Source organism: Mus pahari, chromosome 10 (assembly GCF_900095145.1).
Source record: "Mus pahari chromosome 10, PAHARI_EIJ_v1.1, whole genome shotgun sequence".
In the NCBI taxonomy this organism is placed as follows: Eukaryota; Metazoa; Chordata; class Mammalia; order Rodentia; family Muridae; genus Mus; species Mus pahari.
Window position 1 is genome coordinate 11,023,401 of NC_034599.1, and position 27,607 is coordinate 11,051,007.

General features: G+C 43.8%; 1 protein-coding gene across 2 annotated transcripts in view; it reads right to left on the reverse strand.

Moving 5' to 3' along the window:
* Nucleotides 1–27,607, reverse strand: part of Deup1 (deuterosome assembly protein 1) — a 61,109-nt gene that overhangs the window by 22,014 nt on the left and 11,488 nt on the right. Inside the window, exons 2-8 of one of the 2 annotated variants that reach the window (XM_021207952.2) lie at nt 24,547–24,718; nt 23,186–23,281; nt 21,414–21,545; nt 14,624–14,737; nt 13,433–13,675; nt 6,667–6,812; nt 3,818–3,923 (exon numbers count right to left, since the gene is read on the reverse strand). In XM_021207952.2, coding sequence (XP_021063611.1) covers nt 3,818–3,923; nt 6,667–6,812; nt 13,433–13,675; nt 14,624–14,737; nt 21,414–21,545; nt 23,186–23,281; nt 24,547–24,718 — 1,009 coding nt within the window. Of the gene's footprint in view, nt 1–3,817; nt 3,924–6,666; nt 6,813–13,432; nt 13,676–14,623; nt 14,738–21,413; nt 21,546–23,185; nt 23,282–24,546; nt 24,719–27,607 lie in introns of those variants that run through there. The other variant, XM_021207954.2, reaches the window with a different exon arrangement.

A 27,607-nucleotide genomic window follows, 5' to 3' on the forward strand; every position in this document is an offset into this window, starting at 1 on the left:
GCAGGATGGACATTTTGACTATACTATATATATATATATATATATATATATATATATATATATATATGAAGCAGAAACTCTGCTGTGGCAGCAGTGTTTCCCCACTCTGTCTCAGAACCACGCTATAGCACACTAAGCTGACTGTGTCGGTAGGAATGTCTTACTGCCTCTCAGAACCCTTAGAGCGTCCCTCACCATCTTCGCTTGTCTTTTCATAACAGAACCTACTAGACTTGGCCTCCTTTCTGCCTTCAGCTTTCCAAAGCTAGCCAGCAGCAGCCCAGGCCACCCTCTCAGACCCTCTGCTCTCTGTCCCCATTGCTCACACCTAGCCCACACCTTGTTCACTCTCCCTGGCATTGTTTTAAAGACTCGACTCATTGCTTCTCACTTTTGAGAGTCACAGATAATGTACCCTCTCTCAGAACACACACATATAAGGTAGGGGAAGAAAAATAAACATTTGCATCACAGGGTAGTAAGTGCTGTTTGACGGATGTCCCCAGCTGAGTGTGGGGGTGGGGATTGTATCAGGATGCTCTTCCCAGAGGAGAGGTTAGCACACAAAATACTGAGGGTAAGATGGAAAAGCCAGAGAGCCAGGGCACAGGCTCCCAGCGAAGAATGCAGCCAAGGGGGGGGGGTGCATAGAACTTGTGTTCTGATCAACCATGCCCTAAGGAATAAAGCCAGAGAAGGAAGTAAAAAAAATCCACAAAGAAACTTCTTTGAATGTACTCAGACACTTAAAAGGTGACAAGAGACTATATTTCCTCTTTCAAAGCTCAGTATACATCTCTAAAGGAATAAGGGTTTCTCCCCTCCTTTCTGGTTTTTTTTTTCTTTTTTCCCAGAATTCCATGATGGCATCTTAATGACTAGTTCTTCTACATCGCCAAATATTTTCAGGCAGAACTCAGATGTGAAATTGTCCCAAATCTCCAATGCTTTTCAGTCTGTGAAACTGGATTAGGACCTCACCAGACCCGCCCAGCTTTCCCTCCACCCTGTCTTTGTGTCTGTTTGGCTTTTCATCTGATCCCATAACCTTGTTTTAGTCACAGCTCTCACAAAAGGCAGTCACTTTCTAAAACCTGTGCCCCCATCCATCATGGGTTATACTCTGGGACCGCCAGGTTCAGGATTGACACCTAAGGGAAGAGGATGAACTAATGCAGAGTTCCTGCATCCAGAGGCCAATCTGCTGCATCCCAGGCTGGGTAGCATCCATTCCTTCTCTGGTCCTGCTCTACACTAAGGTTAGAAATGTGACTTAGATGTGGTATGAGTCTCTTGAATTACATGTGTTTACATGTGCATGTCATGGCACATGTGTGGAGGTTCAGAGAACTCACAGTGTTGGTCCCTTCCTCCACCGTGAGTCTTGGGCACGGAACTCAGGTTATCAGGTTTGGCCACAAGCCCCTTTATCTACTGTCCACCCTGCTCACTCCCTCTGAATCTCTTTGGTCCCTACCTCCTCTAGTTATATTCTCCTGGCAGGTTCTGTGGTGATCCAGCCATATTGTTCTGCAGTTTGACAGACTGGAGTTTACTCTATGTCTCTGTGGTATACTTTAACACAAGCCTCTTAAAGACGAAACTTGGAAAATTAAGAAAATAAATATGCTATTCTGAAAGAGGATTAAGATTTTTTTTATTAGTTTCCAGTGGTTAGATATTAAAACAATATGCTCTTCCATTGAACGTGCTTCTAAACGAGATTGATTTATTTGTGCTTCCAATGACATGGCCTTTTTAAAATGTCAATTTTATCACCAAACACGTGAATAAAAACAGCTCTGTACCCACAAAAGAAAACCCACTGGCAAAACTCGTAACACATGGCCCTCAATAGTGTTAGTGCAGTGGAATGGAAGTGCCCTTTGCAGATCCTTCTGGAAGCTGCAGCTTCTGCCATCCACTATTGCCCTGCAGAGCGCAGCTGCCTGGGCCGCCAGGAGCTTGGAAGATCTGTGCCTTGACCTCTCCTTCTCCTCAGAGTCCCACTCATACAGGGTCCCTGATTTCACTCTATAGTTCTGACTTTGTCAGAAGCCTCTGAGGTCCAGGAGAGTGTAACCATACGTGGTGTTCGGTACCCTTTCTACTATGACAGAGTCTCACGGATGTCAGTAAAGAGCAGGTTTTGGAAGTTTATACACACACACACACACACACACACACACACACACACACACTGAGACAGAGTTTCTCTGTGTAGCCCTGGCTGTCCTGGGACTCACTCTGTAGACATCAAATTCATAGAGATCTGCCTATTTCTGCCTCCTAAATACTGGAATTAAAGGCATGTGCCATCACTGTCCAGCTGAGAGTTATATTTTTAAAATCAGTAAAATCAGTGCTATCAGTGTTCAAAACAGGAAGGAAATGACAGTTGCTCTATAACAGATTTCCTAGGCTGGACTTGTATTCCTTCTCAGACACCCAGCTCTGCCCGGATCTGACTTTAAGGGATGAAGGGTAGAGTCAAGGTCTTGCTATGTAGCTTAGACTGGCTTCAGACTTGTGGCAATCCTCCTGCCTCAACCTCCACCAATATTGGGCTTATTCACATGAGTTACTACACCTAGTTAAGATCTTTCCTTCTGTATTCCTATTGAAACTGATGAAATAGTTACTAGGGAAGTATTTTGTTGTGGAAGAATGAAAAACCCAGTACTCTGTGAGGACCACACCCAGATCCTCCTCATCTTAGGTTTTTAGCATCTGGCAAAGTGCTTGGTCCTTGTTAGGCCCTGAGTTAGAAATGTAGGTGTGGCCCAAACCATCGGTAGCCCACATCTGTCAGGTGATCCTCTGAGCCAGGTCCTGTTCCCAGCATGTAATTTGCATTAGCTCATGAATTTTAACAGAGGTAAGTATGTAGTAGTCTCTGAGGTGAGAGAGCCTACATTCAGAACTACTGTCTACCAATTACTATCTGTGTAGTATGGGAGAATCTCTTCAACTTCTCTGTATCTTAGTTTTCTCAAGGGCAAAAAGAGAATGATATAGAATCCATTTTATAAGATGATGTTAAATCCTTGGGGCAGTGTCCTCGGCACATGGTGAGAGCCACAAGTGTGTCAGCAGGTGTTGGCTCATTTCATACCCATCATAACCTCAGGGTGGTAGAACTGTTTCCTCTGGGCTGAAACATTTCCTCTTGTACAGAAAGCAGAGTTCATAAGGCTCAGGAAACTAACAAAACACACCACAAGGTAAGGGTTGCAAAGCCCAGGCACTGTTGTAAGCCGTCAACAGTTGCTAGGACCAGGAGACTGCAGTGGGCGGCTGCCAGAAGCTCAGGGATCATTTCTGTGATGAATGGCCCTTCCAGCATGGGCTTGTCAGTGATGCAGCTGCCTTTGAATCACACATGATTCTATAAGTACACACACACACACACACACACACACACACACATTCTGAAGGCAGGAAACTCATTGGTTCACCACGTGAGCCTTGAGTAGAATCCTTCTTTGGCTTATAGTCAGTGCTCCATCTGGAGTGACAGACATTTGTTCATGCTACCCCAGGATGAGTAACCCAAACAGTACCAACTACATCCTAGACGAGGGCCCTTAGGCAAGGCGTGCAGGTAGGTCTGTCCCCCAAGGTCACCCATACACTGAGTACCAGTCTGGGCACACATCCACATTGAATTCGTCCCGTAACTGAGGATTTATGTTCATACAAAAATGTCAGAATACACAGCTTGTAGTTTATTACTTTAGGAGGCCGAGGGAAGGTCTCAGAGCTAAGTTTTATGCAGAGACTAGAGCGGGGAGAATGGATCTTTTGTATTCCTTACCTTGTTTAATTCCTTCTCATGATTGGGTTGGTCTGAGACCATTGAAAACAACTCCTTCCTTTTCCTTTCTGCTTCTTTAGTAGAAGGGGGATATGATGACTCAGCTCTACGAATTACAAATAAAGCAGGCAACACTTAAGCTTAAGTTGGTGAATTGGTAATTATGTTTTTAGTGTGGATCATGGACGCTGTGGAGATATATTGTTATATGGTTGACAACATCGCTAGCTATAAAAAAATGCAAATCCTAATAATTCCGGCCCTGGGAATATTTCTATTTCTGTCTCTGAGTGAGTACAGTTTTAATGGGAGAAAATGGAGCAGTTAATAGGCATTTTGATTATATATTAAAATGAGCATAAACATTTTTAATGTTATTTATTTACATATTTTGTGCATATGAGTACTTTGCATGTATGCCTGTATACTAGAAGAGGGCATTGGATCCCATTTTTAGATGGTTGTGAGCCATCATGTTGTTGCTGGGAATTGAGCTTAGGACCTCTGGAAAAGCAGCCAGTGATCTTAACCACTGAGCCATCTCTATGGATAAGATTTTTGAATATAAAGAAAAGACTGCTTTCTGTCATAAAATAGCATGGACACCTAACTGGAAATAAACCCAACTGCTGACCTGATGCATCAAGGCAAAGAAACATGTCAGAAGAACGTGGGGCAGGGCACACAGTCCACAGAAATGCTCAACATGAGGACATCTGACCATGTGGCCAGGAAGGAAACTCAAATGTGCCTATTTTTTGGCTATTTACTTGTAAAATGGGATGGTAGCCATTTGTTAATGTTGGGATGGGGCAGAGAGGGAATGGAAACTCCCAGGAGAAGAATGACTAGGACCCTGAGTGATGCTCAGAGAAGCCCAGCGGGTGAGAGTCACTTTCCCAGAGGGCAAGCCAGAATCAATCATGGAAACACAAAGTGTAGGAGTGAGGAGGGGCAGCAGCTATACAAGTCAAGTGAGGCCACCACTGTGCCTGCTGTGACTCAGTAGGAGTCACCTGTGAGTGTAACTGGCTCTCCAGAGACGTTCTGAGGGGAATGGTTCCCAATATCCAAAACACAAACTGCACAAAAGCAAAGCACAGCTCCAAATCTCAGTAATGGCGGAGAGAGAACTAAAGACTAGAAATAAAGGAGCTCAAAAGGTGTGTTTAGGGGAAGGACATTAGAATTATTTCTTCATATGAAACATGTCATTGAATGGTGTTCATGTTCTAATGGGGGGAATGGAAAGCTAATGATTGACTATCATCGAGAAAGGTTTAGGGAATGAACGGGCGCATCCTTAACCATCACACCAGTCCCTGGCAGCTTCACCTTAGTGAACCATGCAGAAGGGGCAGAGTCCGAATCAAAGAAACCCAGACAACACACCAGATAGGCAGTAGCCACAGAGACCAGACTAGGGATATGAAACGTGCAGAGGGAAAGATGAAAGGCAGAGAGAGTGACACACAGTAGAAAGCTCTAACCCTCAGCACGTGACACCATCAAGTCCCTGAAGGAGACGACTTCTGAGGGAGTCCCTCCAAACGAGAAAGACATAGTTTGGAGACTAAAATGTTTATTCAGTTTGACAGAAGATATGGAAGACTTTGGATTGGCCAGACATGTAGGAACCATGTACTGAAGCACAGCTGGCTACATTTGGACAGAACATTATTTTGTTGTTTTGTAGCACCTGGCTACACTCACTTTGTAGACCAGGCTGGACTAGAACTCACAGAGATCTGCCTGCTTCTGCCCCCCTAGTATTCAGATTTAAAGGCCTGCACCACTATGCCTGCCTGACATTGGCTTTTTTTTTTTTAAAGATTTATTTTTATTTTATGTATATGGACATTCTGCCTGTATGCATGTCTGTGCACAATATGAGTGTGTATAGTGCCAGCATAGGTCCCAGGAGGACACTGGACCCTCTAGAATTAGAGCTACAGAAAGCTATGAGCTGCCATGTGAGTCCTGGGAGTTGAACCTTGGTCCTCTGGAAGGTCTGTCTTTGCTCCTAATCATTGAGCTATCTCCCCATGTTACCATGTCCTACAACTGTGAAGTAAAATAGATCACTTAGCTATTCAGAGATTTAGAAACCATGTTTGTTTCATTAGCTTTCTGATTCTCAGAAGAAAGTTCCATACCAGTGAACTGTTAAAGAAATCAGACCATCTCTTCTAAACCTCAAATACTGAGAATTCTCAGAAGACCTACTTTTTGGCAGATATGCAATATATGCCTACTCTTAAGGAGGGAAAATTTGGTGTTAATAATAACTTTTTAAGAAAAGATTTGTTTTATTTAAAATTATGTGTCTGTCTGTCTGTCTGTGTACATGAGTGCAGATGCCCTCAGAGGACAGAGGCATCAGATTCCTTGGAAGTGCTCTTACAAGTGGTTGTGAACCATCTAACATGGGTTTTGGGGACTGACCTAGGGTCCTCTGGAAGAGCAGCAAGATCTCTTAACCACTGAGCCATCCATCTAGGATAAGCAAGGACTCCTTATATGGACCTACAGGTCATGAGTTCAGAGGCATAGTTACCATATCATCAGCAAGTGAAAAGGTTAGCATCAGGCTTATAGGCAAACAAGCAGATGCAATTAGAATAAATAATAAATCCAATTTCTCTGCAAATCTGTAATTAAACACCAGCTCTACACTGTTGTTTCTACTGAAATGTATTCTATCCTAAAGAATGCATCCGAATTAAACTTTATTCTAATTCAAATGTAAAGGCTGTGGATGTCCACACACACATCCTGCACACATGTCCTTTACATACATGTATCCTGCACACACGTCCTACTTTGTGAGGCTCCCCTGAGAACTGTACCTTTTCCTGTTATCTTGAGCAGTCTGCAATTCTCCCATTTTCAGCAGTTCTCTATGCAAATGCAGTCTTTCCATTTCTATAATTCTCAGGAGATCATCTCGTGATTGTAACTCATTCTTCACCTCTGACAGTCCTGCTTCCATGGCCTGCATTAATAAATTTTTGATGTTCGCTTTAGAATTATGGTGCACAATACATTAAAAAAAAAAAACACTTAACATCTAGCTCTTAAAACAACACAGTCTACTGCCATTACTCTTACTCTTGGTTGCCCACTAGATCCTACTGCTGAAGTGCATACTTTGATTGCAAGACAGGGAAATGAACCTGGTGGTCTCCTCCCTGCTGGATCGCTTTCATGGCACCAGAATGTCCTATTCAGGCTGCCATGGGAGAAAAATCATCAATGGTACAACCCAATGGACGGCCCTGAGTGCTACCAACATGCCAAGCACCATGGTGCAATAGTGGCAGGAGCGCTATGGAGATAACCAGTCACATTGTGATTGGATGTGAGGCTTGCTCCACAGGAAGGAATCCATACCTGGGGTTGTAAACCCAGTAAAAAGTCCACAGGTGATGGCGAGGTCATAGGTCCTAGGGAAGAAGCTACCACTGTTACTTTACTAAACAGACATGTTGTTAAGCTGCCTTCTAAATACTTGTGTACAACTGTAAGTTAGCAGTAGTGCCCTCAGCCTTGGCCACAGCAGTTTATTTTGGCAGAGGGCAGTGCTTAATTCAGAGACTTGTTACTGGCCAAAATGCTGAAAGTAAGTCACAGTGGGTGCTCAGCCTTAAATGGGACATTATGTCACCCACCCTCGTTAGTCTCAGGAAGAGTTCCTGGGCATCATGTCTAGTGGACACGCCATCACCGTTGTACCTATGAACTCACAGCAGCTGTGGTTATCTGTGCAAGCTAACCTGTCGACATGCCATTCAAGATGAGAGAAAGCTCTTGAGGTCTCACTTCTCCGTCAGAAGCTACTGGTTGTTAATGGCTACTGGGGAAGGGGAAGTCATTTTCTCCCATGGCGTAGTCACAGCCAAGGTGCCCATTTTCTGATAAATAAGTCCACACCCATGCTTATACAAGCAATCCTAATGAAACCCACAAGGTCACATTCTCTCTTCTCTCTCTTTTCTCTTCTCTCTCTCTCTCTCTCATATACATACACGTGCACACACACACACATACACACACACACTTTCTCTCACACATGCTCATATGTGCTCCCCCACCCCTTTCACACCTGCATAACACTCCCTCTCTCTCATACACACATACACGTATACTCACACACACACATACACACACATTCACTCACACACAAACAACCCACTCTCATACACACGCAGACACACTGACACACAGACACACCCACACACACTCACATACATGCACTCAGATGCACACACATTGACACACACTGACACACACACAGATTCACTCCCACATTCATATATACACACACAGTCATACACATGACACACACACTCATGCTCACACTGACATACACTCATATGCACACACACTGACATACACACACACACACAGACATTCACACCTACATTCATACACAAACATTTCAGTCACATGCACACTAACACAGTCATACACACTCACATACTCAGAGACAGGAAAGTAGGAATTGGGCTTATTGGGAAGTGTGTGGGGGAGGGGCCTGAGAGAGAGTGATGATGAGTGAAAATGACCAAAATTCCCTATATACATGTACATTGCATGGAACTGTCAAATAATTTAAAAGAAAAAAAAACCCCAACCCTCCCCACCTATAAATCAGTGTATTTTAAGTAAAGCCTGCTTACTCTTTCCCTTCCTCAGTCTTACAGTTTCACCTCACCTTTCGTCCACTGGGCGACTCTTCACTGAGTGCCTACCATGTGCACTGGAGCACAGATACTAACTGCCTCAGAGTGTTCACCACTGAGGATACAGACGAAGAGCAAACGTCCAAGCCGCAGGCCTCAAGGCGCTCACACTCTGTGTGAACCTGAAGCAGTGACGTTTCAATAAAGTACAAAGTGTAAACTCTAGTCAATGATGGTCCTTTCTGATTAATAAAATGGTAAGTAAATGGCAGGTGATCTTGTGACCAAAGCCATCAGTGTGCATTAGGAGCCCCTTTCCCCTCCTGCCCCACGGAGGTGGAGCTATGCAGAAACGCAGAAACAACTAGGAATACCAGGGATCCTGTGGGTCCACAAGAGGCTTGAGCAGTTCAAAGTGAAGGGGAAGCTCAGGACAGGAAGAAAGGGCAGTAGCAGTGGGCGGGGCTCCTTGGGATGTGAGAGAGGAGCCCAAAGCATCAGTGAGAGAACCAGCAAGGAGCCCAGTCTCCTCCCCTTAGTAGCAGGAGGGAAGGAGTTCTGAAGCAGGATAAGGGGAGTTCAGAGCCTGGCTGTCTGCCCTTGGAAGGGAGGAGGGGGGTAATGGACAAGCATGCTGGCACCCCTTGACAGTGCTGTGGACCCATTTCAGGCTTATGGCCGTGGCCTGTTGGATCATCTGTTGGATGTATTGACAGTTCCCTTGGAGTTAAAACACAGTATGCAGCTCCCGTAGCTGGTTTCTTTCCCTCAGGACATTCCCAGGGCGCATCCCTGCCATATTACATCTGTTCCTGTCTATGGCTGAATTTATGTCCTGTTCCGTGGCTACACCACATTCTGTTCTATTCAGCAATTGGTAGGCATTGTGAGTTGGTTTTACTTTTGGCAACATGAGCAATGATTCCACTTAAACTAGGGAAGTTCTCAGGAAGTTTTCTTTAAAAAACAAAAACAACCAAACAAACAACGAACAACCAAACAAAAAACCATCAAAGAAACCCTTTGATTATACAGCTTCCCAAGGGCCTGTCAACCTGAGTCTGGGAAGGGGCAGATTACTATGCCTTCAGACATAAGTATGATGTCTTCTGAGATTAGTTTACTCTGTTTTGAACAGCAGGAATTTCTCAGATAGAGTTAAAATTTCAAAAACCAGACAGACATGAAACAATAAATTATACAGTAGAAATGCAGTTTACCTTATGAAATGATAAATTATTGTTTATTGTTTAAAAATCAGTTTACCTTATTGTAAATGTCAGGACCAGCCTGGGCTTTAAAACACACAGCAGCAGGCAGAAAGCGGATGTGTCTATTTTGGGGGTGGGGAGATGAGTGGGAAGGCCCTAACTCCAGGCTGGGGACCTGCAGTGTCAGGTTGACAGAGTGGTCTGTCCTGTTACTAGAAAACATCTGTCTGTGGTGACGAGCATCCAGAAGAAACTCGCTGTTTAATGATCCAGAGACACAGGTGTGAGGATGTAAGTTAAGATGGAAACATCTCATTATACAAATTGCTAGTAATGATTGTACAGATAAATAGGTAAAATAAATTGTAGCTGACAGAATTCTGTAAATTGGCTGCAAGAGCATAAGAACAATTAGAAAGATTTGTTGATATTGATAAATCTAGAATTATCTTCTTAGCTTTGGGTTCAATAAACCCGAGTTGACATGAGAATTAATGGATTTTTAAAACTAGGATGTAGTTTTGAAATTGGTACAATTTTGTATGAGTCAAATCAATTATTTACAATGTGTCAAATATGTGGTAAAATGAATTTGTTATTGGGATATTCTCAAGCATTCCTGGATCAATGTAAGCATCAGAAGCTCCCTTAGTTGTGATATTTTATGAAATCTAAATATAGATCAGGCATTTAGCATTGAAATGTAGGTATGTTGTAGGTATAGTATATATACAGATTTCTGGTGACTTAATATGAAAATATCTCAGTAATTTTGACATCTTGATTACATTTTAGATGACAATGTTTTGATACACACATATATTGGCTTGAATAAATTTATGACTTACATTAAATTCTCTCATTTCTCTGTAGTTCTTTAATGTGCTACAAGAAGATTTTAAATCAAGTTTGACTCTGGAACTCAGTTGGCACAGTGCTTTAGCATCCATGAATCCTTGGGTTCTACCTTTTGTTCTGCCAAAACTGAATATGGTTGTGTGTACCCCAAATCTCAGTCCAGGGAGTGGAGGATGAAAAGTCCAGTCACCTTAGACTATTCAGGGAGTTTGAGGGCATTCTGGGCTACCATAGACTCTATCTCAAAAATGAAAGTAACAAAACACACCAGAAACCAGTAACAAAGACTCCAGAATTCAGATTAGAGCTGTGGGTGGTTTGTACTTTTTTGGGGGCAGCATTGCTCAAGTTCTTAGCGATATATTAACCAGCAAATGAAGTTAACTTTTCCAGCACAGATGTTTGAAAAACGCAGAACCATTTATTTTTGTCATTAATCTCTAGTGGGGAATACTGCACACGCAGAAACACAAGGGGCTTGTAGCATAGTAAATAAACATGTGCACTGGGCTGTGTGTGCTGGCACATTTCAGAGTTGTAGAAAGACAAATGATGGTGTGTCTCAGAAGATGCAGACACAGCTGCTGTCGAGTGTGCTGCAACATATTAAACGGCAGCGATTTAAATTGAAATAGTTAGTCTTTTTGCATTCAGATGAAAGATGTGGAACATCAGGTGACTAAAAAGAGATGGCTTTTTTTTTCAAATGTATATTCAAGATTATTTACTTCTAGTTATCCTTATTTGGTAAAATGCAAAATTTGAAAACCAGCTCTAAGGTCCATCCGTTTAGTTAGGAAAGTGATGCCTGGGAAGGAGCAGTGCTTTTAACCCTTCAAAGGAACTGACAAGCAGTGGACTCTCGAATTTGTGGGAAGCACAAGGACAGGTTGTGAGTGACACCTGGACATGACCCAGGGAGGAATGAAAAAGCAGGATGCTTGGAGCTTTTTCCAAAGAGAAATCTTGAATTACTTTTCAAAAATATTTTCTTTAGGACGACAGTTTTTTCTCTTGAACATGTTCCACAATACTTTGGTTTGCTTTTTAATATATGTAGTGTGTGTGTGTGTGTATGTGTGTATGCCTGTGGCATGAGAGTACACATGTATATATGTGGAGGCTCTCCACCTTACTTAATTTTAATGAGACAGGGAGACAGTTTTCTGTTGAACTTGAAACTCACTATTCAGCAAGACAGTCTGGCTAGCAAAACCCCGTGGGTCTTCATGTCTGTCACTACTGGCTCAGCAAGCCCTGCAGGGAAAGGACTTGGAGGGACCAGAGACAAAAAGACCCCAAGAAGAGACAAAACACAAAGCTCTTCAGTTCATACAGCTTGAACTGAAGCCCAGGGCAGAGGACTTTGGAGAGACCTAGAAAAATAATCCACAAATCATTGAGTGTGATCCTGGGGCAGGCTCCATCAGTGAAGATAGCAATGAAACGTATGCTTAAGTTGTCTTCAGATAGAAGCTAGAACCAATGTCCCATATCCCAGAGGAGGAGAGGATCCTCCTGGACCCAACAGTTGTGCTCAGAGCTCTCCCAGGTGTGTGTGTGTGTATGGGGGGGGCATATTCTAGTTAATGTTAGAATAATGTCTTTCTCCAGAAAGAGCTGGAGTTCATGATGGGGGAGATACAGTATCTTAGAAATGCCACTGGAAGAGAGAGAGGGTGGAAGCCTTGTGATCCGAGCCCTCCTAGACCCTGGGAAGAGCAGATGCTGATGCAGATGCTGATGCGGATGTTCCAAGACAGCCCTATAGGTGACACTGCAGTGTGGGGGAGGGGAGGCTGGCCCAGGACTAAGAAATGATCCTGGGAGTAGAAGAGCAGAAGCGACAGGGCAGACTTTCTCAGAGAAACAGGGTCTGCTAGGTAGTGTGCTTTAGGATGGGGAGATGAGAGGAGTTGAGAGATGGGTGAACACATTTGGAGGTGGGGAAGTTAGAGTGGAATCAGAGAAAGGCTGGGGAGGATGAAGGCTGATGAGGATGTCTCAAGAGGCTGAATGTACACAGGGAAGATCTGAGGAGGCTTAGCAGGGGCTGATTTTGAAGGGTTCTGGTCCCAAACCTTCTTTGCTAATTGCAAAAAGTGGAAGGAAAACATTTAAAGTCTGGCTTAAGGAAGACAAAGCTGTCAGTCTATCACTGCTCAACAGAGACTACGACCAGATCTGGTGATCAAATATTGATGGTTGTCCAAAGGCCTGTGTGTTGTAGCCTTAATCTCTATAGAGTCTTTACAGGCCAGGTGGTTGGGCCTTTGGGAGATGGGGTCCAGTGGAGACCCCAGCCTATCCTTCTCCCCCTTTGCTTGTGGGACATGAGGTTTTAGTCTACCTCATTTTCCTGCCATGATATTCTGCCCCATCATAGTCCTGAAGTAACCAGGTTCCTCCCAAACCAGAAGCTTAAAGGAACCTTAAATCTTCATGGTTTATCTCAAGTGTTTTGTTAAGTGATGGGAAGTAGACTAACATGGAGCAAGCACTGATAAATCAGAAAGGGTATTCCACTTGGGTCCCCAAGGTCTAAACTTGCAAATAAGATAGGAGGGGGAAAGGTGGTGGCTGGAAACTGCTGTGTGGATTTTAGGCACAAAGGCTTTTGACTGCTGTTCCAATGCACTGGTAATGTTACACACTGACATCGTGCTGATGATACTCAGAGGCTAGCATGCCCACTGGGGTACTGGATTCACTCAGGTGAGAACCACTTAGAGAGGGAGGTCTGACTGGAGTTGACAGTGCTTTGGAAGGCCGTCCTGCGGCTGCCTGGATCCCTGCCAAGCCTGCATCTGTGCAGCCCATCAGTGAAGGTCGGAGATAAAGCTGAGCACACAGACCCTCACCTGGCATTGCCTCTGGTACATCTTCAGTTCTTGCAGGAGCTTCTGGTTTTCATCTTGTAACTTGTTCCTGCTCAGCGCTATTTCACTCACGGCCGACTTTAACTTTTCGATAATGAACTCATCTCTTTGAGTGGCTTCACAGCCAGGCTCCGACTCACACACCAGGCGAGGGATCTCAGAGCTGCTCTCCTCTGGGCATTGCTTTTTCCCGTTTAGCTGAGTTTGGTAATTTTGTGCCTGTTTCTGAGAAATATGACAACCAGGTAAACGGAGTGAAGGATATCATATTTAAACTTCCACAGAGGCAAAGAATAAAATAATTAGTAAAGATCTTTTAGTATGAAGTTTGGCTTGTACAGTCCAGGTTATACTTGTTTCAGGTGATGTGAAGAGAAAATGTATCTGTGTAACTCTGGAGCAAAGATATAGAGAAGGGAAGGGGTGTGGAAGAGGAGAGGTCTTATTAATCAATAAAGAAAATCTAGAAGCTATAAAAAAGAAAAATATTAACTAAATTACATACTAGTCAAAAAATGCCTCTATGGTAAAGAAATAGAAACCAGAAACAGATCGAGGAAAAAGTAGTTGCCAACGCATAACTGTCTTTAGCAATTCTTCCTATGTAAACCTTCTACATATCAATAGGAAAAGCAAGAGGCACAGAGCCAAATGCATGGAACATGGGGGAATCATGCCCAGAGGAGAAAGTGAAAAATGCTAACACGTACATAGGACATGCTCAGGCTTACAGGTGGGCAGGGCATGTAAAACAAACCAGACACACACACACACACACACACACACCATATACTTTGTTTTGTCTTGTCTTGTTTTGTTTTGAGTCTGAACAACAGGGTTCAGTGCAGGCTGGCCTCAAACCCATGACCCTCCTGCGTGTGATCTCCACAACTGCAGGGATTATAGGCGTTTGCCCAAACTGCCTAAAAGCACACGTTGTCTAAAGCTGTAACGGCACCCAACTTTCAGACCCAGAGGCTAAAATCATGGTCACAAGGGCTCCTGTGGCTATGCTGTTTCCTGACCCAGGATGGCTACTGTCCCTCTCAGTTCACACTTCCATGAGAAAGTAGACTCCATACTGAGTGTTGCACAAGGACAGCAGTAACTAACCTAGGGTGGCGCTGCTTTCTGATCTATACGGTAGTAATATGTATGGTAGTAACAGTTTACCTGAAACTGGCTGCACTTTTCAGAGAGCAGCTTCTGCTGCGCATCCAGTGACACCAGGTGGGTCTGATAGAGGATCTCCTTCTTGTCCCACTCCCTCGACTTTGCTCGGAACTCCTAGTGCCATGGGGAGGCAGGGAGCAAATAGGAAGCTATTAGTCAGTAGAAGAACAATAAACGTCCTTCCTTTGTGTATTTTCCTTACAAAGACAAATAAGTCTATTCTCTATCTATTAGGAAAGCAAACAAGAAATTGATGGAGTTGTACTTTGATTAATTACTGCAGGCTCAGCATCCTGTATTGGAACCACTTGGGACAGGGAGTTTCATCTCAGATTTTTGGATTATTTGCATATTCACAATGAGATGCCTTGCTGATGCCATCCAAGTTTTAACATACACTCATCTGCAGCACACAGCATGTGTGCACTCTGAGAAAAGGTGGCCATGTGTGCTGTGTTTGATACACCCCTGTTGTGGCCTTCCATGCTGTGGCTTCTGTTATTACTTGTGGCATTGTGTCACTGCTCAAAAAGTCTGGGATTTGGAATATTTGGGAATGTCAAATTTTCAGAATAAGTGTGCCTAACCTGTGTATTCCAACTTTTAAAAGGAAGTTATAGAATTTTTAACACACACAGAAATATTAAACATTATTCAAAGAATAGACGCTCATATGGCAAGGGCGAGTAGTAACAAGGGAGAGTCAAACAACAGTTGGCACCAGCTGGTACCTCCTGGCCACGCCTCAGATGATCTCTCTCATTCTCTACACTCAGTCACTCAACACATTCTTTTGCTACTTAAGAGGTGGGGTCTGGGAGCTGGAGAGATGCTCAATGATTTGGAGCATGCTCTGCTCTGTTGGAGGATGAGGGCTCAGTTGGAGGATGAGGGCTCACCTATGCCAGATCCAAGGGACCTGCTACCTCTGGCCTCAGCAGGTATCAACCACGTTCATATGCATGTACCTGCCTTAAACTAAAAATAAAACAATTCCTTTAATAAGATGTCTATTTATCAAGTTCTATAAACTCAGGGCTTGTGCCTCTTCAACTACATACATTGAAGCCTAATGTTCACTGCAATGAACCTGAAAGTTGAGCCTCTGGGCAGTGACTGAGTTATGATCCTGGAGCCAGTGTGAGTTGGGTGAGTGTCCTTATAATAAAATATTAAGAAATACAGAGGGGCTGGCGAGATGGCTCAACGGGTAAGAGCACTGACTGCTCTTCTGCAGGCCCTGAGTTCAAGTCCCAGCAACGACATGGTGGCTCACAACCACCCATAATGAGATCTGATGCCCCTCTTCTGGTGTGTCTGAAGACAGCAACAGTGTACTTATTTATAATAATAAATAAACCTTTGGGCTGGAGCGAGCAGGGTTGACCAGAGCGAGCAGAGGTCCTAAATTCAATTCCAAACAACCACATGAAGGCTAACAACCATCTGTACAGTTACAGTGTACACATATACATAAAATAAATAAATAAATCTTTAAAAAAACAAAAAAGAAATACAGGGATCAGGATGGGCAAGGTGGTGCACACCTTTGATTTCAGGCAGAGTCTGGTGGATCTCTGAGTTCCAGGACAGCCAGGGCTACAAAGAGAATCCTTGTCTTGAAAAATAAAAATAAAGAGAGGGGGGTGAGGGATGAAGAGAGGGAAAGGGAGAGGGAGAGAGAGAGGGAGAGGAAGAGGGAGAGGGAAAGGGAAAGGGAAAGGGAAAAGGACAGACAGATAGACAGACAGGGATCTGGGAGAGCATTTACTGTGCAAGTACGAAGACCTGAGTTCAATCCCCACCTGGTGTATAAAAATTCTGGATGGTGCATTGGTGGCTTCTGGAGAAGCGGAGGCAGGAGGATCCCTGCGCTAGCCATTCTAGCCAAATAGGGTTTCAGTGAGAGATCCCTATCTTTGAAAGGGTGGGGGAGGGTAGAAAGGGATGAGGAAGACAGCTGATTCTAACTGTTGGTTCTACACATACACATATCTGCATGAACACACACACCACCACAACAAAGGGAAAGAATTTCTTCTCGTTTATCCCCTTCCCTGCTGTACAACCAGCAGACAGTTGTTCATGAACCTGGAGGAGTCTTTCCCCCCGACTCTCACCCTGTTGGCTCTTTGTCTAAGCTACCCAGCCTCTGTGTTCTGCTACAGTAGCTTTAGCTAAGGCGCTGTCTTTGTTGGCCTCTGGTTTTCAAAGCCATCATGTATAGGGTGAAGCTGACTAAAATCCGCTCACTTAGGGGAACAAGTGTCAGTTGGCGAAGAAAATGTGGGACTAGCTGGATACAGCATGCTCAGCTGCTCACATGCCCACTCAGGCAATGTGGTGTAGAGTGTGATGGTCCCCTCACTACGGAACACTAAGAACAGAGGACCTGGCTTCGCAGGTGCCAGAGAGGCTGTCCCTGCATTGCGCTTCTCCCTGGGCTGGCCTCTGCAGTGTGCCTTCCTGTCCAGGCTGTAGGAAACAAGCGCAGAGCACTGGCTGGGTGCTTGTGCTGGGCTTACAGCACCTGGTGGACCTGCTTTATGATTAACCCCCTGCCCTACTCTTAAAGGAGCAGCATGCACACATAAGCAAGCTATTCACGGTACATAAGTAGAACTGTCACATAAAAGCCGCAGGGATAGTTTTCCTTCCGTGTTAAATTGGAATGTGGTGTGTTCTGCTGGGGTGTTTTAAAAATGGCTACAGGGATTGGCTGGGCTGTGTGTTGATTCTGAGAATGCAAACTGCATCTTGCTTAGAATGAGAAAACAGCACTTTTCATATTTCCTACACAGAAATGGTTTTGAATAATATTTAGGGAAGTTTACTTTTTTAAAAAAATATATACAAGTCCTAATCAATGAAGGAAATATGTAAGTGAGGAAGACTTTATAGTGATCAAAGTGATCTGAAATTAGTGGTGATAACATCACCAAGGAAATCGTGCATATACTGCCCCATCTACACGTATAAAAATACCTTATGACTCCTCCACTTATTAAGGTAATGGAAACAGTCCACTTAGTGTTATGCACCAATGCTGACACTCAAGGATGTAAGCATTAAGTAGCAAAGGTAACAATGACACATTTACAAAATTAGGCTCCAAACAGGTGCTGGGTAACATTTAATAATCAATATAAGTTAGATTTCAAGAGTTTGATTTTAATGTTTGTGATAATGCTATGAGGAAACAGATTAGTTTCTATGCTAAATTTGGGAATTAATTAGAACTTTTTTAATTTAAAAAGAACTCTTTGGGGGAAAGATAGCAAAAACTGGAATAAGGTTGACTTTAACAGTAAATATGTTTTGTTTTTGTTTTTGCTTTGTTTTGTTTCAGATAGGGACTTAGTGTTCGGCCTAAGCTCTTAAACTCAAGGTCCTTCCGCCTTAGCCTCCCAAGTATTGAGATTAAAGATATGGCCCATTTGCCCAGTTAGAAGCTATCTTTTAGACAGTAACTATACTTATCACCTATTACTTAACAACCTCAAAAATCTTAAAAATAATCTTAAAATAAATATTCCCCCGGTGTGGGACTCTGATAGGCAGCCTATTTTGGTTGAATGGGGCTTGCTCCGGTGACCCAGTAGAGAAATCTACAAGGGACAAAAAGGTGAGCCACGTTCCCAGAATCAGGTGCCTGTCCATAATTCTGTGACTATAAATCATGCAGACAATGTCCCAAGCTTTTGACATTCTCGCTAGACTCCACCCCCACAGTTACCTGATATGCTCCTCCCCACAGTTACCTGGCAACAGCAAGATAGCCCAACCCACTATAAGAGGGGCTGCTTGGCCTCTCCTCGATCTCTTTAAGCCCTCACCTTTCTTACTCTCTAGCCCTCCTTCTTCCCCCCGCCCCCCGCCAACGTGGCCATGGCTGATCTCTCTCTCTTTCTACCTTCTTTCCTTTCTCCCTGCCTTTCTACAATAAAGCTCTAAAGCCATAGACTGTCTCTGATCATCAAGGCCCGCTGTGCTTGAACGATGGGATAGGTTTTCCCCTAAAGAGCCTTGTCTAACTTCCCACCACCCGCCGAGATGTGGTCAGTGGCCTAACACAGCCAGACACCCACCCGGGGCCACGTGGAAAGGGTGCGGCAGTCCTCCTTCGTCCACCCACTCAGAGCACTGGAACTCTGGCAGGAAGCAGGTTCCCATTCCCTCTTTCCCCCAGACCCAGGTCCTGCGTGCAACCCCCCCCCCCCCCAATGCTTTAGGGAAGACAGTAACGTTAACCTTAGCTCTTAAGATAAGGTCCAGCCTGGCCAGTCAGTGCCACAGACCTATCAGTGGGTACTGATTCCTTGGATAGTCGGGGGCATTGCTTTTAAGGTTAGGCAGCCAGCACGCTGTGTTCAGGTGTGGGAGGTTGGATGGAGGATGCAGACATCAGCCCTTTTGGGTCACCCAGCCCTCCAGTGGAGATTCATATGGTGGTAAAGTCTTCTCTGAATGACTTAGGCTGAGAGTGGGTCATGGTCACTGAAAAGAGTGTCTCTGGTGATAACCAGAGTATTAGATCTTTTTAAAAAAGAGCCCTTCTTCTAAACACTGGGAAATGGTGTTCAGTGATGTGTTAGTCACTCTACAAATCACAAAAATGATCTTAATTTTTCATTAGGAATTTTTTTATACTTACATAAAAGTACAGAGTAACAAAAACCACTTGATCTTCACTCAATTTAACTGTCATTATCAGTCTAATTTCTCACTCTAATTTGTTGAAGTATTTTAAGAGAACTTTCTGAACTCATGCATTTTCACCTCTAGATGTGATTTATCTATCTATATATCTATCTGTCTACATACATCTTTTTCAACACACAAGAATATACATACAGTGTCTTCTGGTGTGTGTGTGTGTGTGTGTGTATGCGGGCTGCAAGTGCATGCACATGGGCGCATTGGAAGACCGAAGGGTAGGGCAGCCTCAGGTGTTATTCCTCAAAGCTGTCCACCTTGGTTTTTGACAGTATGCACCACTTGGCTGGGAACTTAGTGACTGGGCTGGGCTGACTGGCCAGTGTGATCGGGCATCCACATATTTCAGTTTACTTTGTGCTGGGATAACAAGTGTGTACTCACGTCCAGCGTTTACACGTAGATTTTGGAGCTTGAGCCCAGGTCCTCATGCTTTTGAGGAAAGTGCTTTATGAATGGCATAACTTACTGAAGGAAAGATAAAGGTTAACCCTGCCTAAGTGTCACAAAGTGAATAAAAGAGTGGGTTGGCAGATGTTCTGTGCTATAAGCCAAGATGACCCCTACTGCATACACACAGTGTCACCAGTGATAGTACTATAGCGTTGGACATGCTTGTCCCAAAGGAGAACACGCTGCATGTTCTAAAACAAGGACAGTTCATCTCTTACATGTTATTTTCAGATGGCTGTTCGAAAAACAGTCAAGAAGGATGCATTATAATCATTCAAGTTATACTGCATTTACTTAAAAAGCTTTTGCATAAATATAAACATATCCATGAGAATGTGTATGTCAGAAACATGTAAATGAATTTGGGACCCATCCAGAAGTTCACAAAGAACCAACCAAATGGACAGTTAGCGTTCTGACATTCCTGTCAAGAAGGGGTGGGTTCTACAGAACCTGTGCTTGAGCATCCCAGCAAGGCCCCTCATGCCCCTTGAGAGGCTGGGAGGAGGTGTCAGGATTTCCTTGAGTGCATTCACTGGGTGGCAGTGACTTTATATCTGAAGAACTGTATCTTACCTAGGAAGGTGTAGACTCCGGGGCTTTGGAAGGTGAGATCTAGGCTTTTTACCAAACCGGCTAGTTCCATGGCTGCGGTCTCCACCTGCGATTCTGTTGTGATGACCTTTCTGGCAGTTTAGATCCCTAAACTGTCTCTGACACATATTTGGAGCAGGAGTAGTAAGAAAGCGAGCAGATAGAATAAGGTGGCTGTGTGAAAGGACAAGGGCAGTGCAACTGGAGGATGATGAAGAGAAAGGTTGATGATCCCTAAACTGTCTCTGACCTTGGTCATTGGGAGGCACAGGGTCATCCTGAGCTCATGAGTAGGAGAAAATGAGACTGTTGGCTGGGGATGGGTCGCTGGGCTTAGGACCCGAGAAGAATGAAAGAAAGGGAATTGGGTAACACAAAGTTTAAGGCGAAAGTGACCCCAAGCAGCCCTGGAGCCCAGCAAGCCAGATGTCAGGGGCTCACAGAGACTCCGCACCTTTGGGATTCTCCACAGGGCTTCTCAGGAGTGCAGGGAGGAAGCCAGCTGCTTTGCCTTTTCTAAAGGTATGGAGTTAAGTGGCTAAGAAGAAGGATCTTGTCAACTGAACCTTTTCAGAGATGTACTTTAGAACCTCTTGGTGACATGGGGCAACTTAAATGGATGGCCACTGTGCCTTTAAAGAGACAAACCAAACCAAACCAAACCAAACCAAACCAAATCTGGGATTTCTGGCCCTACTCAGTTTATTAGCAGTTCATTGGGATTTAATACCTAATAGTTAAAGGACATTAAAAGATTTATGAGGCATTCGGTTTAACTGACCCCAGGGGTTTCCTTCACTTACACTCAAGAGCTGAAACGTCTTTGTACATTTTTTAGCTCTCTCAATATATATAACATATAAGATATAGGATATAATAAAAGTCAGGTGTTTTTTTAATTCACTAAGGGCCTGAAGCAGAACATGCACTGAGCAGCCATGCTGAGTGCTGTGTGCCTGAAACCAAGCTCTTGCACATCTGTAGCAAACCACCTCAGGAACACAAGCAACTGGGACTGTGCACTCACCTCTAGTTTCTGGTTCAAACTGCTCAGCTCAAAGGGCAGTTCTTCTTTGCTGGAGGATTCCTTTCGGTGAATTTGGTTTTGCTTCATTTGGTGTAACCTCAACTTTTCGAAGTTACTGGTTAGCTTAGAAAACTGCAGAGGCCAGGAGACAGTAACAGTTAAGCACAGCTGGCTCGCACAGTATTTTTTTTTTTGTCACATAGCTCTTCAAAACTTAAGTCATGATGAGAAAGTGCAGTAAAACTTTTAAGTCCTAATTACTGAGGATGGGAACTGTTATTTAAATTGTTAGTGAGGCCAAACATGATTCCTCTGTGTCTGTAAATCGGGGTCTTCATTAACTGCAATGAGCTGAGTCACTTGATGTTTGTTTTAACTGTGTAGGCAGCAAAGCTAACGTTTAACACACACAGACACACACATACACACACACACAGACACACACAGACACACGCGCACACACAAATTTCCTTACTTTTACGTAATGCCATCCTGTGCCAACAATTAATCTCAGTAACACAATTGGTTTATCAGACTTTCATGGATGCCTGTAGCATCGTGTCGTAGCATCTGAGGAGATTTCTGAGTATCTGTTTATGGTTTTATTCATTCTGTGCTGAAGGAAGTAAGTAAGCTGGCCGCTGAGCTGCTGCCGCCAGACTGAGTTCACCTCATCTGCTTCTCCTAGTGCATCCTTTAGCAGGGTGTTTGTTGAAGAGCTAATCTCTTTTATTGAACCATCTTGGCAACACATTTGCCTTAAGATTTTTTGAACATAGTAACGCACTGGTCTTGTCTTTCTTTTTACTTCCAGCTTCTCTGTGCAATCACTTCAGACTTAGGTTGCCATCTTTGTAGGGGGAAGCAGGGGTCCGGGAAGCCAAGCTTGGTTGCCATAAGTCTTAGATGCTTTGGTCTCAGCTCAGAAATTTTATAATACAAGCTGCCTTCTAGTGGAAGATGCCTGAATTGCAGGCAAAATGTAAACCATTAGTTTTGTAAGATCTTATCAGTTAAGTGGCTTTAAATGTTTCCTATTCCATTCTTAGCGCACAGGTGAATCCCCTTTTAGAAAAGGTGCTTATGGAGGAGCACTGAATGCTTCAGGCCCCTTGACGAGCTTATTTCATATGGAATCTTTGCTTTCTAAGAAAAGATAGTGGTAAGATTTCACAATGAAGCCATCTCCCCTGTTGACTTATACCCCAGCAACTTCTGGGCCTGCAGTGCTGAGGCGATTCCTGCCCTACGGGATATCTGTGGTAGGAGATAGACTTTGAGAACAGCCTAGCAGGCTGCAGAGATGACTGACCAGGAAATCGGCACCCCTTTCGTGGCATGTGTTGCCATTGATAAACATCCTATCATGGCAGGAACACTTGGTGCTTTCAGCTACTTACTTCATAGTAGCAAGCATCTGTGTTTTAGGTCGCTGTGGAAGCAAGCCTATCCCGATGAGGAAATAGCCACAGAAGAGAATTTCGGCTTCTGTTGTTCTCACAACTAATAATTATAAGAAATTGCCTCTAGAGAAACAGAAGTCATGGTCTAGCACTCTTCCACTTGTGAGGGCAGTGCAGATGGTATCTAAGCTCACAGTCTATTAAGACAGACAAATCAGGACCCAAAAGATAATGAAAGTCAGAGATAAACATGCAAGTAAGACTCAAGAACATTCACTTGTATGTAAAACAATTTTAAACATCAGCACAATTTTATACGTTAAAATATGTATCAAAACATATAAAGTTACATTTAACAAATTCTCTTACTTGAGCTTTTAGGGTCTGTAGCTGTCCTTCATAGTTCTGAGTCATTACTAGATTACATTTTTCTAGACTGTCCAGCTTCTGTCGAAGCAACCCCACCTACATTAAAAACAAACTCTACATTAGCTCTTTATGAATTTGACCTTAACGAAAATCAGAAAATGTGCAGAGGAGAAGTGTTGTCCTCGGGAAGGTGCCGCATGGAGCCAAGGCAAATGTTTGTCCTGCAGTTCTTGAGATAGCACTAATACCTGAGTTCACAGAAACCAGACAGCGCAGCCGTCCCCTGACTGTGTGTTAGGATAGTGTGGAAGTGTGTTTAACAGAAGATTCTGGCATGTTGCTTTTTAAATTAAGATTTAGAATTTACTTCATATCATCTGTTTGGGAGGCTGTGCCATTGTTACTTACATAAAACGTCTGCTAAGGTAACTCAAAGATTTCCTGTTGGTTAGGTTCCATTCCTTACCACTTCAGTGGCTCTATGGATAATTGTCATCATTGATAAGAACTAACATTCATGAGAACATAAAAATGTTTAAGAGTATTTGTTAAGACTTTGGATTATTTTCTTTAAATGCCCATAAGATGCCTACTTACAAAACTGTGTCATTGTAGGTCCTTGCATATGCCAGGGCCAGTGGACCTGCCTTTCCTGCAAAGGGAAGCAGGGAACCAACAGCCACATCCACCTGCAAAACATTGATTCTCAGCTTTGCCAAAATCAGGTTCCACCCGGAAGTCAACAGAGCTGGAAGGTGGCTGTTGAAAGCATCTGCCATGCTGTGGCCCCGACTGGAGAGCTCTCTCCTTGCATGTCTCCCCCAGAAGAGTCAGGCATGTATGTCTGTGTGTGCTCTTCCTCAAGCCCAAGGCCTGTGCACCCCCCACATTCTCCTGCGAGCACTGGCTCAGCACTGAACAGCCATGAGAGGAGGAAACCTTTCTAAGTAGGCACCCACACATCCATGGATGTGCCTATACACATGCACTCTTTTCCCCATATACTCTCCTTTGGCAATTTATTCTTGATAGGCCTTTTTTTGTTGTTTACAAAATATTTCCTAGCAGATCAGAAGCAGTGAATGCTCCTGAACTCTGCTGAATGAAGACAGCTTTGGCCACCAAAAGCCAAAAGCATTGTAACCTTTGTTTCCAAACAATGTTATTTCACATGCATCTTAAACATCTGTTTACATTATCGGCAGCACTGATGTGGTTAAGTCTGTCTCCATCAGTAGATACCTGGTTTAGTTTATTCTCTGCACCTATTTGATAGTGTATACTTAACACCATATTTGCCGACAGAACTGTGACAAATGAGTTTGGTGCATGGCCACTCTGCTGACATGTGTGCTCAGTACCTCCTGGCCTTTCTGGTCCAAGCAAGTCTGTGCGTTGGCCAACTCTTGATCCCGAAGGTCTAACCGTGTCTCTAAAGCCCGCATCTTCCTTTCCCAGTCCAGCTTCTTGTTGCTTACCATGATGTCGATTTGTTCCATCAGTTCCTGAAGCTCAGCTTCACAAGGAGAAGCTCTGGGAAAAGCAGAAAGGTGAGAAGGTTTCATAAGAGAATGACGAGGCTGGAAGGATGCCTGCATTACTCCATGCAGCTTCGCCACTTCCTTAAATGGAACAATTGGTTAGGAGGGAAGAAGCCTCCGGGCTACTGGCTAGTCACTTAAATAAAAAAGAGAACTTCAGAGCTGACCGTACTTGTCTCAGCTAGGGTTCTAGTTTTGTGATGAAACACCATGGCCAAGAAGCAGTTGGAGAGGAGAGGGTTCACTTGGCTGACACTTCCACACTGCTGTTCATCATTGAAGGCAGTCAGGACAGGGACCCAAGGAAGGCAGGAACCTGGAGGCAGGAGCAAATGCGGAGGCTATGGGGAGTGCTGCTAGAATGTGCTGCCATGAGGCTCACTTCCCATGGTTTGCTCATCCTGCTTGCTAATAGAGAAAGGACCACCAGCCCAGGGATGAAGCCACCCATAATGGACTGGGCCCTCCCCAATTCATCACTAATTAAGAAAACGCCCTACAACTGGATACTATGAAGGCATTTTCTCAACTGAGGTGCCCTCCTTTTGGATGACTCTAGGTTGTGTCAAGTTGACATAAGACATATATATATATATATATATATATATATATATATATATATATATGGTTTTATATCTATAAAACCAACTTGTCACCCACCTATAATCCCAGAACTCAGGAAGCAAACACAAGAGGATTGCCCAGGTGGCCAGCCAGGACTATATAGTAAGTTCTAGACACTTATCTCAAACAAAAGAAAACAAACAAACAAACAGAATTGAAACCAAATCACATCTAACAAGCAAACACCATCTTTTTAGAATATGCTAATCCTAAGGGATATGGTAACTCTGAAAAATGCTTAGCACTTAGGGATCCAACACGTGAAGACAGACATAACAGACATCATACTTCAAGGAGATTGATAGGCACAGTGGGACGCCAGTCAGATACAAGGCCTCATGCTCATCTGTAGAAGGGTCAGACACTGGTCTCAGCTTCCTACCTGTGGAGTCCTGTGGCAGGTTCTTTTGACAAGAACTGGCTTACAATCTATGGTATTGACTACAATAGCCCTCCAAGTCCACCCAGACCATCTGAGCAATGCTATCTCTTTAGTTTATCCAGAAGACCTGACATTAGAGAGGGCCTATGCACCAAGTGTCATTTGGAAACATCTCATGGTAGTCTTGGACTAAGGCCCCAAAGGCTCTTTTAATTTTTGTTTAAAACTTAAATCCAAGGAAGTATGCCAATTCTTTCATAGACAGCATGACTAATTTTTAATTGGAGTCACGATGTTGAGAAGAATAGAACCATGGCCTTGCATTTTCACATTGTTTTTTCATGACTACTTATCTTATTCTTTTGTATAAATAAGATTTCTGTTCTTTGTTAGTGTAGGCTCTGAGAAAAGCCGTTAGCCCTGTTCATCATTATTTCACCATCACCCAGTGCACAGAGGGAGTGCTCCAACATGTGGTGAGTGCTCCATTATGTGGTGAGTGCTCCAGCATGTGGTGGTGAGTGCTCCAGCATGTGGTGAGTGCTGTAGCATGTGGTGAATGCTGTAGCATATGGTGAGCGTTCTAGCTGTAGTGAGTGCTCAATTATGTGGTGAGTGCTCCAGCATGTAGTGAGTGCTCCATTATGTGGTGAGTGCTTCAGCATCTGGTGAGTAACCTAGCATGTGGGTGGTATTCCATCATGCAGCAAGTGCTCAATTCTTTGGCATGTAGGAATGCAACATGCTGGTGGAATTAAAATATTGACCCAAAACAGAGTGTGGAATAATGGAATCTACTTCATTGGTTTTGTTAAATTATTAAATGAATGGCTTATGTCCTGTATATGACTATGGTATAATAAGTTAGAACACAGACTCCCAGGGTAGACGGAATCACACAGACCATCTAACTTCCCTCTTGGTGCAGTGTGTGCATTCTATCCACATGAATTTCTTAAGAGAGTCTTTCACACAATGCTGACCAGATCGACTAGGCCTTTGACAAGCTGGTGAGTCAATAACAAATATTAAGTGATCCCTTCAGTCATCTATTTTGCAAAATCATCACAATGATGTCACCCAGCACAGGTCTGAGATTTTCCTGAACAGGCAACTGTCAATCTCTGAGATGACGCTGTTTCAGCAGGAAGGGTCAGAGGTTCGGTTTTCACAGCGACTTCATTCCCACTCTCTAGCTCTACTGTGATCCTGAGGTCATCTGGGGTTTCCAACACAGTATGACCACACAGTACGGAGTCATCATTGTGTGGGTGCAATTATGGTTGTGCTCTGTCTTCTCAGTGTTCTGCATCAGAACCTGGAGATTCAACTGAATGATGACCAGACCGCATGACAGCCAACTCCGACCTGCATTGTCCTGCATTGACACTGCCAAGTCTGCAGTGTCATCCCCAGATGGTGGACGTGGCCGCTGGCCTTCTCTTATTTTTGTTCCCCTTCCCAGCTATGAAACTAGAGAAGGCTAAGTACACTCCTTGGACAAATCCCTTGGGATTCCTCACTTCTAGTTAGCCTTTCTCTAACCTCTCTATGCCAAGAGCCCACAGCCACAGCAGAACCAAAGTCTCGCCTTTTCTACAAAGCTTTTCCACAGGCGTCCTTGTCTATCTGCAAATGCATGTGTGATGTTCAGTCTTCATGACTAGACTTCCGACTCCCCTAGAGACACTGCTCTGGGTGGATCTGTGAGTGTGTTATGAGGGATGTTTAGCTGAAGGAGGATAATCTACCTTAAACCCAGGTGAGTTGAGTGGGTTGAGTAAAAGGGGAATCGGATCAAGAAAGCCCAGTGAACACTGGCATTCATCTCTCTCCTTCCAGCTGTAGATACAAGACACAGCAGCACTGTCTGCC